The sequence below is a fragment of the Haemaphysalis longicornis genome, unplaced genomic scaffold (assembly GCF_048455015.1).
Source record: "Haemaphysalis longicornis isolate Haplotype H1 unplaced genomic scaffold, Haemaphysalis longicornis Haplotype H1 scaffold_7, whole genome shotgun sequence".
In the NCBI taxonomy this organism is placed as follows: domain Eukaryota; kingdom Metazoa; phylum Arthropoda; class Arachnida; order Ixodida; family Ixodidae; genus Haemaphysalis; species Haemaphysalis longicornis.
The window spans coordinates 167,127,670-167,141,225 of NW_027526422.1; the positions used below are offsets into that span (position 1 = coordinate 167,127,670).

General features: G+C 50.3%; 2 protein-coding genes across 2 annotated transcripts in view; both read right to left on the reverse strand.

Annotated features, from left to right (window-relative positions):
* Positions 1 to 13,556, reverse strand: part of Slga (proline dehydrogenase slgA) — a 245,486-nt gene that overhangs the window by 116,362 nt on the left and 115,568 nt on the right. The window lies entirely within an intron of this gene.
* Positions 11,080 to 12,242, reverse strand: LOC144144835 (uncharacterized). The gene has a single exon (XM_077676341.1). The coding sequence runs from the start codon at positions 12,240 to 12,242 to the stop codon at positions 11,268 to 11,270; it is 975 nt and encodes a 324-aa protein (XP_077532467.1). The 3' UTR covers positions 11,080 to 11,267.

Genomic DNA, 13,556 nt, shown 5'->3' on the forward strand with positions numbered 1-13,556 from the left:
GCTCAAAGCCGTATGGGCAGCGTCCAGGACATCTAGGACCCAAAGAAGCGTCACTCACAACGAAAACGTCTTCGCTTAATTAGAAACTGAGTTCATTCTGCGGATGCATACTGCGTACGCTGACTTGAAGACGTGAGCCAAGGCAACGACGCGTCGTGGAAGAAAGGCGACGAGCGGCGGAAGAACTACGCCCAGAAACCACGAGGAAACAGAAATGCCAGGCGTATTTCTACTCAACCCAGTTTTGTCATGACGTTCGTTCAATATTTTCTACTTGAACTACAGTGTGCAGTTTAGAACATTCACATAAGGACGATGTGTCAGTGGTCATCATCGAAAACTTCGCTTAAGGTGATTTGCACGGGTGTGTGGGATTCACCAATTTTGGCATTATCTTATTCCAGCGTAAGAGCACCTTCCCAATGTTATATTTTCGCGCGATTTGGCGGATTTACACACTATCTTCTAATGTTTGCATGCCACTAAAGAACATAGTGCAATTCAAAAAACGTGATGTTTCCAGTGCAGTACAAAATTTTCCAAGGCCCTAAATACCTGGCCTACCGTGCGCGCCTACTGAGGCACTTCGTCGGTAGCGCAAACTGGGGTCTAATGGGGGCAATCGCTTTTTCGGTTTCAATCGATCAACCACCCACTGGGAAAGTTTGGAAATGAACGGGATATGCACGCTTAGAAATTTTTTGAAGGTTACTTTTTTCCTGAACTATGTGGGAGTTGCGGTTGTTGATAAGTATTCTGAATTGAAGCTTTATTTTGGTCCTTCTTTCAACTAGTCAAATGAAAGCACAAGATTTCAAAAAAAATCTTCAAATCTGACACGTTTAGGTACTCGGCCGATATGCCTGAAAGGAGAAAGCGACTGCACTCTAAAAACGATAATCGGGGCATTCAAAGCCAAGCCCGTACTCGCCTATAGACAATAATCAAAAGAAGCATGCCTATGTACATTGAAATGGCGTTTCCGGCAACGTGTCACGACTTACAATATGGCAGGGTGGGTCATCAGATTATAGTACGGTGCCATCATCATCATCATCATTATAACAACAGCATACTTAGGTCCATTGACCTCCATTCGTTGCTGTCCTGCGCTGTTCGAGCCCATTTTTTTACCCCCAATTTTCTTATTTCGTCCCTTCAAGAGTATTTGGCCTTCCCCCATCTTCCAGTGCCGTCTCTCGGTATCCACTCTACTACCCTGGTGGTCCATCGATTGTCATTTAGTCTAACAGCAGTCAGTTCAAATCAGTTTTTTTCTTTGTTTCGGCTACGATATCATCAACTGCACTGTGTTCTCTGATCGAGGAAGATCGCTTCTGGTCCCTATGTGTTACTCCCATCATTCTTCGTTACGTGGACCTTTGAGCCGACTTAAGTTTGCTATCCAGTGGTGTAGTAAGGCGCCAGGTTTCCGCCCCATATATCCTCACCGGCAGGACGCATTGGATGTATGTTCTTGTTCTTCCGTGGCGTATAGAGGTATCTATTTTTTTATTATTTGGGAGTGCCTGCGAGTGCACCCTAGCCCATAATTATCCTAAGCCAAATTTACTTCTCGTGGTACTGACGACTTGTCCTGACGAAGCCGGTACTGACGACTTGTCCCAGGTAGTCATATACTTGTAAGGTACCTCGATTGAATGCTTGGGTGAGCATTGTATCAGTGTAGCTTAAATTGCACTCACGAACAATTGAGCCAGACAATCTTAATAGTACGCGTGCCGATAATAGTTGTGAGGTTTGGTTTATGTTTTACTTGCCTGTTTTCTTTTTTTTTTTTTTGGTTTCGTATAAATTAGGGGTTTCCGAAAAAAAAGTTCACATCTAAAAATACAGTGCTTCTTCTGTCCTCTCGCTGTAGTCCTTGTCCTTTCGCTTGCGCTGTTGATCAATATGCATCAGCAAGTCACCCAAATTTGCCCGTTGCTTAGCTTTTTTGCTACAGTTCTTTTGCTCCCTAAGTCGCTTCGATCATGTCTGCGCCAATTAACCCGATGTCTTGGGCATAATTTTGAAGCCACTTCCCAATGGGTGTAAAATTTTTGTTTGCGGCAAGTTTAACGTCTTTTAATGCAGCCTTCTGGCCATAGATACATCACCGTGGAATATAATCATCACAGTTCAGGCAATCAGCAAGACGTCGTTCAATCCCGCACATGCGCTGGATTTCTTAACGCTCAAACATAATCAGGCCTGATAGAGTATGCACATGCTTTAACGCAGGCAGTTCCAATTACCCCATACTCATCAGCCATGGACATGTGGATACCGTAGTCCAAGTGCGTCAGCTTTCGAAAGTCAGCCAGAAAACATCTACTGCAGGCGAGCTGCCATCCCTGATGGTTGCGCTTGATCTGAACGGACATAATGCAGGACTAGGAAAAGTCTTCTTAGGCTGTACTGGAAAAAGGTTTTTTTAGTTATTTAACAGTGAAAGTAAATTCAAATGCATACTAGTTCGCTTTCCGGTGTCTATATTTTTCTTATTGTTAGTCTGGCCTTCTCTCATTTCTCTCAGCCGTTGTTCTTATATTTTTGGAGCTGTTTTTCGAACTTGCTGTTCCGATTTTATGTGTGTTATTTCCTTGCATTTTATTTTCTATCCTTTTTACCTCTCACTGCGCTCATTTTCCTCAGTGTCCCTGTCGACGCCGGCGAAACAAAGCCTTGTTCACCCCCCCCCCCCTCGCTCCCCACCTTAGACGATCTTCTAAGCATATGTCGCATCTACCCTCCCCTCCACTCTGGCTTACCAGTCACCAGCAAGTAGTCAATCGGCAGGCGCAAACATGTACACTGAACACACCCACTCGGATTTACCTCTTCAAACGCACGCCAGACACTCCCGTCCCACTCTGTCCCCACTGCCCTATTTCCCCTACCACATTCCGGCTGAGTGCCCTTATAACCCTACCCAACCACACAATTACACTAAGTACTAGTGGCTGGCTGTTGCGGCGAGTCTCCAAGAGCAATGCGAACTGGTGGCCCACATCATCAGGACCCTCAGCGGCTGCCTGAACCGAGGCAGCTGATTTGCCCCACCGATTCGTGACCAATAAAGATTCCATCTTTCCAACGTTCACCAAACAACACCCTCTGGCGTTGAAAGGCCTGGCGTTGGGAGACCTCTATCGCTCTTTCTTTCTTTCTTTCTTTCTTTCTTTCTTTCTTTCTTTCTTGTTTCCCGCCCGCCAATTACACTACGCCACGTACCATTGTTTGCTTGCTATGTATTAAGAGCTTCAAAACATTCGAAAATGTTCTGCAAAAAGAATCAGGTTCTTATCTTAGTTCGTTCAAAAGTTGTAGCCAGTGTTCTAGTAGCCGATGAATGGTTCTGAAATTGAAACTAAAGTGGTTGCGGTAATAGAAACTGATAACAGAGCCAATATCAGAAACGTACATTAAGCATTTCTGTGTCTTTTAGTCTGATCCGTAAAAAATTATTCAAAGAGAAATTTTGAATCTTTCTTTTAATAAACATTGCTTACGTGACTCCACATGCGACTCTGTTGTTTACTTTGCGAACGCTTTGTGCTTCTGATGATGATGATAGTTGGGTTTTATTGGCGCAAGGCCGACTATGGGCAAAGAGCGCCAAAAAGAAGTTACTGAATTGTGATGAGACCGTAAATACTAAAACATGTGACTAAAAGACAATAAAGTGATGCAAAACAGGACAATGGAGATGGCTGGTGTATAGGGCCAGGATGATTACACGTGATATGACAAGAGCTGCGGAAAGTTCACCTCAGCTAAAAACTTAAATACACGCTGACTAGAAAACATTGGTTCGTCGGCTAAAAAATATGATGGGTGCAAAGGAATGTGTCGTCTGTATAATTCAGGGAAATGTTTGTGTCGTGTTGTGTCAAGTGCTCTGCATGTGATTAGTATGTGGACTACGGATAGGCCCTTTCCGCACCTGCTACACGTGGGTCCCGAAGTTCCAGTGAGCAGGTGGGAGTGCGTCGCATGTGTGTGGCCTATCCGAAGCCTAGCCAGGGCAACTTCAGTGTATCTGTTGTGTGAGTCAGTTATGTAGCGTCCCAGTTGTGGTTTTATTACGTGTAGTTTGTTGTCTGTTTGTTGACTCCAGTGTAGTTGCCATGTGTTACGAAGCTGTCGTCTGATGTGCGTCTTTAGGTCGGTGTAAGGTACTGTTGTTATGTCAACTGTGGTCATGAGAGCAGCAGCACTAGCCATTTGATCAGCGGTCTCATTGCCAGGGATCCCATAGTGACCTGGTACCCAGCATATGGTTATTTCTAAATCTGAAGCATATGCAGTCATTATGACCTTTAAAAGAACATTTATTACATAGTTTTTTGACGACCATCCTGATGACAATGCCTGCACAACGCTTAGAAAATCTGTGTAGACGATGGACTTTGGAATCTTATGTTCGAGGATGTGATTTGACACGAGTAAAATGCCATACGCTTCTGCCGTGTAAATACTGCTGTGAAAATTCACTGTTTTGATAACTCTAAAATTTGGTCCGTGCGCTGCACAAGAGACAGTAGAATTAGTTTTGGACGCGTCGCTATAGAATTCTGCGCACCTGTACTTGTCCTGCAGGAACAGGATGTGCTGCAGAATTGCATTCCTGGGTACCCTATTTTTTTTTCTACACGAATGAATGACAGGTCGCATGTTACAGGACGAAGATGCCATGGTGCGATGAAATTATGAATGGGTGTCTTGTGCGTGTCTGAAAGGGGGACATGGAGTGCAGAAGCCTCTTCCCTAACTCTGAGAGAGAACGGTAAGGGAATGGATGGCCTGTTTAAAAAGAGTTGTAAATTTGATGTATCGTTCATGATGGGATTAAAAGGATGGTTGGTCAGAGACACGATCTTGGATGCATACAACAGGTCAACATACTCCCGCTGATGCCCTAGGCACCATTTGTCGCACTCGACATAAGGACTTTCAACAGGGCTAGTGCGGAATGCGCCACATGAGAGGCGAAGGCCAAGATGCAGCACTGGGTCGAGCATTTTCAGTGCTGTTTTTGTAGCCGACCCATACACGACACTGCCGTAGCCGAGCCGATACCCCAGCAACGCTGTGTACAGGCGCAGCAGGAGTTGTTTGTCGGCCCCATAAGATTGATGTGAGAGGACCTCAAGAATATTCATTGTTTTTAAGCATTTGCATTTGAGCTGTCTGATATGTGGGATGAATGTAAGTTTTTCGTCGAATAAAATACCCAAAAACTTGTGCTCCCTGTTCACAGGAATTGGCACATTCGCAAGAGTGATGTCTGGGTCCGGGTGGACGCCACGCCTCCTGGAGAACAGAACACAAGAGCTCTTCGCGGTATTAAGATTAAAGCCATTCTTGTCAGCCCAGCCGGCAAGTTTCTTGACGCCGAGCTGGACTTGACGTTCGCAGATGGACAGGTTACACGATTTAAATGATATCTGCACGTCATCTACATACATAGAATAAGAGATTGTAGGTGGCAGTGCCTTTCCAAGAAAGTTCATTTTTACTATGAAGAGGGTGCAGCTCAACACTCCACCTTGCGGCACGCCATTTTCTTGCACGTGAACATTTGACAGTGCACAACCAACTCTGACGCGAAAGGTTCTCTCCGACATATAACTACAAAGGATGTTCAACATGTTGCCCGCAACACCTATTGACTTTAGGTCACTAAGGATACCGTACCGCCAAGCGGTGTCATAGGCTTTTTCTATGTCGAAAAACACCGTCAGACAAAATTGCTTATGCACAAAGGCATCCTTTATATATGTTTCAAGAGCTACGAGTTGATCGTTCGTTGATCGCCCCGCCCTGAAGCCTGCCTGGCAGCTCTCGAGAAGACCGTTGTACTCAAGGAAGTACACGAGCCTTCGATTTATAATCTTCTCGAGAAGCTTGCACAGGCAGCTGGTCAGGGCAATGGGTCGATAGCTAGCAGGAGAGGAAGGGTCCTTCCCTTCTTTCAAGAATGCTACAACTATGGCCTCCCTCCAAGACTTTGCAATGTGCCCCGAAAGAAATATCTTGTTGTAAAGGTGAAGGAGTGTTACAAGAGTGTCTGTGTGTAAGTGCTGTATCATTGTATATGTAATGTTGTCTGGGCCTGGAGCTGAGGGATTACACGTGCTTAGAGCAGCCCTCAGCTCATGTAGTGAAAACAGGGAGTTGTAAGAAGTCTGTGATTGGTTGTTGTCACGTAGGGACTTCTTTTCACAAGAGGCTTTATGTTTCATGAAAGTGTTTGTGTAGTGTGCAGAGCTTGACACGTGTTGAAAGTATTGTGCAAGTGTGTTAGCCTGATCTTCTAGTGTGTCCCCAGTCGTGCTGACCAAGGGCAGGCTATGTGTACGTTGTCCTTTAAGTATACGTATTCGTGTCCATACCTTGCGTGTGTCTGTGTATGAATTTACGGATGTTATGAAGGAGCGCCAACTATCCCGTTTTGCCTCACGGCGCACGCGCTTTCCCAAGGCCTTTGCTCTTTTAAAAGAAATTAAGTTAACCGACGTGGAGTACCGGCGAAGGACACCCCACGCCTTGTTCTGGGCCACTCGCGCTCGCCTGCAGTCCTCGTTCCACCAGGGCCTCCTTGGGTTGCGTGGGGCACCGGAGGCCTGGGGAATGGACTTTGCGGCGGCGTCGAGGATGTGCGCCGTGAGCAGTTGGGTCGCCTCTTCTACGTGTAGGTGTTTTATGAATGTGTAGTGCAGTTTAGATGTTTCTGTGAATGTACTCCAGTTTGCTCTTCCCTCATTGAACCTTTTATGAGAGGGGGAAGTGTTTGTGCCTATGCCTATGTATGTCAATTTGGTGGGGAAGTGGTCACTACTATATAGGTTTGTGTCCACATGCCACTCAAGAAATGGGAAAAGAACTGCAGAGCCAAGAGCCAAGTCAAGATGTGAATAACTGTTTTGTCCTATGTTATAATATGTAGCTTGGTTTTTGTTAAAAAGGCATGCTCCCGATGATGTTAGAAATTTTTCAATTAGGCGACCTCGGGCATCTGTGCGAGAAGAGGCCCAGATTGAATTATGTGCATTGAGGTCGCCTAAGACTAAGTACGGTTCAGGTAGTTGATCTATCAGGGCATCAAAATCAGTGTTCGATAGTTGGTAATCCGGAGGGATGTAGAGGGAGCATACCGTTATTAACCTACCAAAAATAATTGTTCGAATCGCGACAGCTTCAAGCGTGGTGTTAAGGTGGATGGTGTGACACGCTAAGGATTTTCGGGCTACTATGGCCACACCACCTGAAGAATAAGTGCAAGTTTGCCTGTCTTTACGAAAAACCAAGTAGCTATTCAAGAAGTTAGTATGTTTACTATTTAGGTGTGTTTCCTGAAGACACATGAGACTTGGCTGATGTGAATGAAGTATCTCGTACACATCATCTAGATTGTTGATAAGGCCTCTACAGTTCCATTGAATGATGTTGTCTGTTCCCATTATTTACATTTAAGAATGACTGGAGTGTGTGTGTGTGTGTGTGTTCATGTGTCGTCTTTCGGGGCTGTTACTCTGGGATTGGGCTTTTTGGGCCTGTCTGTAGGCTTGGAAGTCGGTGGCCGCTCCTTGCGCTGCGTTGCAGGCAGGAATGGCCCGACATCCATCTCGTCGTCGGATGTCCGAGGGGTGCCCGACGGACCGGGCCCCCCGGACCTGGCCCCCCCTCGGGAGCCCTTCGTTTGAGCCGCCACCGCCGAGGGCGTCCGGGGCGCCAGAGGTGGCACGGGCGGTGCGGTGGCGGTGGGAGCCAGTGCGGGGCCCGTGGTGTCCATCACCTCGGTACCCTCCAACGCACTGGAGGACGGGGAGACAGAGGCGGGAGCGGCACCGGTCCTGACGGAAGACGTTTGCACCACAACCGCTGCTGCCTCAGCAAGCGGCGTGGTCGCGGGTTGGGCTGCCAGAGGCAACCCAGGGGGGGGGGGCGGGGCAGGGACCAGGTCAGACTCGCTGAACTGGGTCCCTGTGGACACCAGACGCCGCTCCGCCCCCCGGCGAGCCGCGTCGGCGTACCTCCCCAGAGGGAAAGAGGCGAACCTCTTTCGCGCCTCTGGGAAGGCGATGTTCTCCGTGGCTTTGATGTTAATTATCTTTTTTTCCATTTGAAATTTTTCGCACTTGCGGGAGTACGCTGCATGCGGACCGTGGCAGTTCACACAAGTGAGGGTTTCGGATGGACAGTTGTCAGTCGGATGATCGTGCGCCGCGCATTTCGCACACGTCGTTCGGCCACGGAAAGAGGTTGTACCGTGCCCGAACCGCTGGCACTTAAAACAGCGCCGCGGATTCGGGATGTACGGACGGATGGAGCAACGGATAAAACCTGCATTGATGTGTTGTGGAAGAACTGCGCGGTCGAAAGTCAAGGTAATGTGCTTGGTGGGAATCTCCTTGTCGTCTCTGCGGATAGTGATGCGTCTCATGGCAGTGACGCCCTGATCCTTCAAGCCGGCAAGGAGATCCGCATCCGTTTCGTTCAAAAGATCTGTCTCGGATATCACACCCTGGGAGCTGTTGAGGCTCCGATGGGGTGTGACCCTGATGTCTAGATCAGCCAGTCTAGTCTGAGCTAGAAGCTTCGTGGACTGCTGCGTGTCATTTATTTCGATGAGGAGTTCACCAGACCTTTGTTTTTTGCACTTATATGATTTTCCTACTATGGCTTCAAGATACTTGGCGATCAAGAAGACTGACTGAGATGCTAGAGGGTGGGTTGGATTGAGCGATTCCATCACAAGGAATCGAGAAAAATTATCCGGTTCAGGAAATGTTAAAGATGGCAATTGGGGAAAAGATACTTCGGTGCGGCCCCTATTCAGGGACCGATCACGTTTGGGGGGGGGGGGTTGAAAATGCCATATAGCATAGTATAAAAGCAGGGAGACTGGGGTACTTTCTTCTTTGACCTTACCCTGGTAGTCAAAGAGGTCCCGGAGCTCCCTGCCTGGTGAACAGACAGGGAGCCCATCCGCCGGAGCTTGACCTGGGCTCCGACGGCCACCGTTCGTGGTTTCTAACCCTCCACCTATAAACACATCGCCACGGTTGGATCCAGCTTATGTTTGGGGGCTCGGGGTCCGCGGTATCGCCAGTACCGTCACCAAGATTGCTCAAGGTGCCCCGTGCGGGGGCTTTGTGCTTCTGCTGAGAGTTCTACCGGGCTAATCCTTTTATATGTATTATTCTGAGTAGAAACAGTAATAACATGAGCTGAATGTTTGAATAAAAAGGCGTAGTCAGATCCTGGCTAAAAAGTGAAAGTTTCTGACAATTGTTAGTGCTGCGAAGACCATGCGGATGTGAATGTATCGGTTAGGGCTGCAAAGGTTGGGAATTTTGAGAACAGTTGTGGGGTGGCACTGCGAGAACATTTACTGCAAGGTAATAGGATTATAAGTATGCGGACACTATCATCAATTTTAGCACAACTGCCCTGGGTTTCTCAAGGCGTCAACATGAGCTTGGCCATCCTACTTTTTTGGAATATATTATGCTGAGTGACGCTGCCACAATACCAGCAGCAGTACCGCAGATATTAGATGCGACTGCATCTCATTCACCCGCCTTGTCCCTGCATCCGGCGTCGGCGTTGTTGTCGGCGTCCGCCCCTCCCCCATTCTCCTCGCCGCGTGAGCTGCGCTCTTCGCCACTCACCCCCTCTCCTCTCCGATAGCAAACACTCTCTCGCGACCCCGCACGGGGCACCTTGAGTAATCTTGGTGACGGTGAGTGGTGACACCGCGTACCCCGAGCCCCCCATACTTAAGCTGTCACCTACCGTGGCTAGAAGTTGAAAGGTGAAGGGTTAGAAGCCGTGAACGGTGGCCGTCGAAGCCTTGGTCAAGCTCCGGCCGATGGGCTCCCTGCCTGTCTACCAGGCAGAGAGCTCCGGGATTTCTTTGACTACCAGGGTAAGGTCAAAGGAGAAAGTACCCCCGTCTCCCTGCTTTTATACTATGCCATATGGTATCTTCAACCCCCCCCCCCCCCCCCAAAGTGATCGGCCCCCTAAAAGGGGCCGCACCGAAGTATCTTTTCCTTCTTTGCCTTCTATCTCGCTCCCAAAGCCAGATAACTACTCTCGTTTTTTGATCATTGAATCTGTGGACAAATCGAAGCCGGTTTCCTCTCAATCTGTATTTCTTGTTTCTAAATACCTTGAAGGTATCATCGGCAAAACATATGACGCCAAAAAGCTCAGAACTGGTGAAGTGCTAGTTGAAGTTAAAACTCAGCAGCAATCCACAATCCTCCTGAAACAAACCCGCATGGCAGATCTGGAGATCAGGATCACACCCCACCGCAGCCTCAACAGTTGTCAAGGTGTGATCTCTGAGGCAGATCTCCTAACCGAGACAGAGACTGATCTGCTCGAAGGCCTAAAAGACCAAGGCGTGGCAGCAGTAAGGCGCATCGTCCTCAGGAGAGACAACAAAGAAATAGCCACCAAACATCTGATCCTGACTTTCGACCGCTGCACACTGCCCGAGCATGTCAACGGAGGTTTCATCCGTTGTTCGGTCCGGCCGTACATCCCGAACCCGCGGCGCTGTTTCAAGTGCCAGAGGTTCGGGCATGGTACCAACTCCTATCGAGCCAGAACAACATGTGCCAAATGCGCCCAGCACGATCATCTCTCCGACAACTGCACTGCAACCAACTTCACCTGCCCGAATTGCCAGGGTCCACACGCAGCATACTCTCGCGCTTGTGAAAAGTTTCATCTTGAAAAAAAATCATTAACCTAAAAGGAGTACTGACACGAAATTTCAAAGATGAGATAACTATGTAAAACGCTTCCTTTTTATCAGGAGATATCTCCCAGCAAGTTTCAGCAGCAACCGTTCAGCGAAACATATTTAAAATCCATTTTAATATTCGCCCACACGAGAAAGCCCAGAGCGGGCCGACGTGACATCATCTGCTACGTGCCCCAAAACTGCCGACGTCGGGGCTCCCGTGACGAAGCCGTAAGTAAGTAAGTAAGTGGTTCGAGTGAAAGGAAAAGAAGATGCACTGGGGATATTATTGAGCCCAGCTGGGGGCTCACCTGCATACAACCCAGTGCGGGGGGGAGGGGGAGGAGGGGTATATAAAGATTAGAGGAGAAAGGGAGTGATAAAAGGATAGGTAGGAGAAAGGGAGAGATAAAAGGATAGGTAGGCGAGCACAAGAGCGAGGAGCCTCGACGTGAATATCCGTGAAGCAGCAGCAATGGCGCGTCCAGCAGACTACTGTCTACAGGCGCTGAGCAAGTCCTGTAGCCTCCAAGTAGGCCAGCAGGAGGCGGAAGACGTCACGGCGGGTGGAGTCGGGGCCTGCTGGGTGTAGCAGGTTCTCCAGGCGCTGGTGGGGCAGCCCAAGACGTTGGAGCGAAGTCTGCAGCACTCCCCGGTGTGCCGCAAACTCCGGGCAGGAACAAAGCAGGTGCTCCAGCGTCTCAGGCTCGGGACAGTGGGTACAGGTGGGGGAGGAGCGGCGGCCTTGGCGGTGCAGTCGGGCTGCCACGTTGACACAGTTCAGCCGCAGCCGGAGCAGCAGGCTGCGGACGTCCCTGCTCAGGCGCCCCGGGAGGACCCGAGGGGTCTGGCCACTCACCACACGTCGGTCTGGGTGCATGGCGAGGGCCACTTTGGCGAGCTGCTGGCGTGCAGCGTCGAATGGTGTGACGTCCCGGGAGACAGGGGTGACTGGCTGGTGGGCACCCTTGGCCAGGGCGTCGGCGGCGTCGTTCCCCGGGATCCCCATGTGGGACGGCAGCCACTGCAGGCGGACGTTGCAGCCGCCAGAGGCAACCGCATGGAGCTTGGCAGCCAACGATGTTTCCACATGCCCACAGGAACTGGACGGCTGGTCTGCCTCCCGTAGTCGTAGTAGAGCTGGCCGAGAGTCCGTCAGGACCAAAGCCTGGCTGTCCTGGCCCGCCCGTTCCAGCAGCAGGTCCGCAGCCAGGTGCAGGCCAGCCAGCTCCGCAGTGGTTGACGACGCAGGGAAGGGCAGGCGGCACGTTCGGCTGGCGCCCAGCGCAGGAGCCGTGCAGGCAGCTGCCGCAGTGCCCGTGTGGGGCAGTACCGAGCCGTCCGTGTAGACATGTAGGCGTCCGCTGGCGCCCTCGTGCAGCAGGGCGGCCACCTCCTGGTAGATGGCCGCCGTGACGAAGCCGACGCGCTGGCTGTGGTTGGCGCGCGCTGCTCGGGCGTGTGTACACGTCATGGTTTTGGGACTGACGTCATGCTGCCCGGGCCTGTGGGGACGGCGAAGACCTCGGCCGGTCTGGGCGCGCGCGTGCGCTCGCTCGCGCGCGCTTCCAGAGAGGCAGCGATACGGCAAGAATGGTGACGCCATGTGATACATGCTGTCATGGCGGCCGCTCGGCGTTTTTTTTTTTTTTGTCGAAACCGAAACTGGCACGAATAAACGACGCCGTAAATGAATGTTTACGCTGCCCTCGACCGTCTAATCTGTCATTCTATGATTAGTGGGCTGGTAGGCACGCGTAGCAGCGAAAACAAACGTAACATAAAAATTTTGTGTCAGTACTCCTTTAAGATAACCGAAAACATCACCTTCCCAGAGGCGCGAAGGAGGTTCGCCTCCTTCCCTCTGGGCAGGTACGCCGACGCAGCTCGCCGGGGGGAGGGGGGGAGCGGCGTTTGGTTTCGGCGGGGACCCAGTACCGCGAGTCGGACTTGGTCCTGCCCCCCCCCCCCCCCCCCTGGGTTGCTTATGGCAGCCCAACCCGCCCCCGCACCGCTCGCTCACCCAGCAGCGGCTGTGGTGGCAACAACGTCTGTTGGGGATGCCGCTGTATCCACTGCTTCCTCTCCACCGACCCAAAGAACACGCAAGGGCACGGAGGAGATGGAGGCAGTCGCAGCGACCCCCTCCCCCGCCTCACTGCCTGTGCCACCTGTGGTGCTCCCCACGCCTTCGGCACTGGCAGCGCAGTCAAAGAACGCCCGAAAGGGTACCACGTCAAGGGGGCCCAGTCCGCTGGGCACCCCTTTGCCTACAGATGACGGCATGGACGTCAAGCCCTTCCGGATTTCATCGCAACGGAAGGAACGGGCTTCGACGTCCTGGTCAGTAGAGAAGGCAAAAAAGCCCCTCCCAAGAGTGCAAGCCCCGAAAGACCCTACATAAATACTCACACTTCAGTAGCTCTAACACATCATAATGGGAAGAGAAAACATAGTTCAATGGAACTGCAGGGGCCTTCTGAATAATGTTGACGACGTGCATGAGATTCTGCATGCCAACCAGCCAAGTTTAATGTGTGTCCAGGAAACACATCTTAATTCCAAACACACAAATTTCTTGAATAGTTACCTGGTATACAGGAAAGACAGGGATGGCTGCACACACTCTTCTGGCGGTGTGGCCATAATTGCCCGCAAATCCTTAGCATGCCACCCTGTCACCTTGAACACAGTCCTTGAGGCTGTAGCCGTCCGCACAATATTATTTAATAGGTTGATAACGGTATGCTCCATCTACATCTCTCCGGATCTTGCACTTCTGAGCTCT

Bases quoted from the DNA above. Each gene is read 5' to 3' on its own strand.
- LOC144144835 (XM_077676341.1), bottom strand. From the start codon at position 12,242: ATGACGTGTACACACGCCCGAGCAGCGCGCGCCAACCACAGCCAGCGC.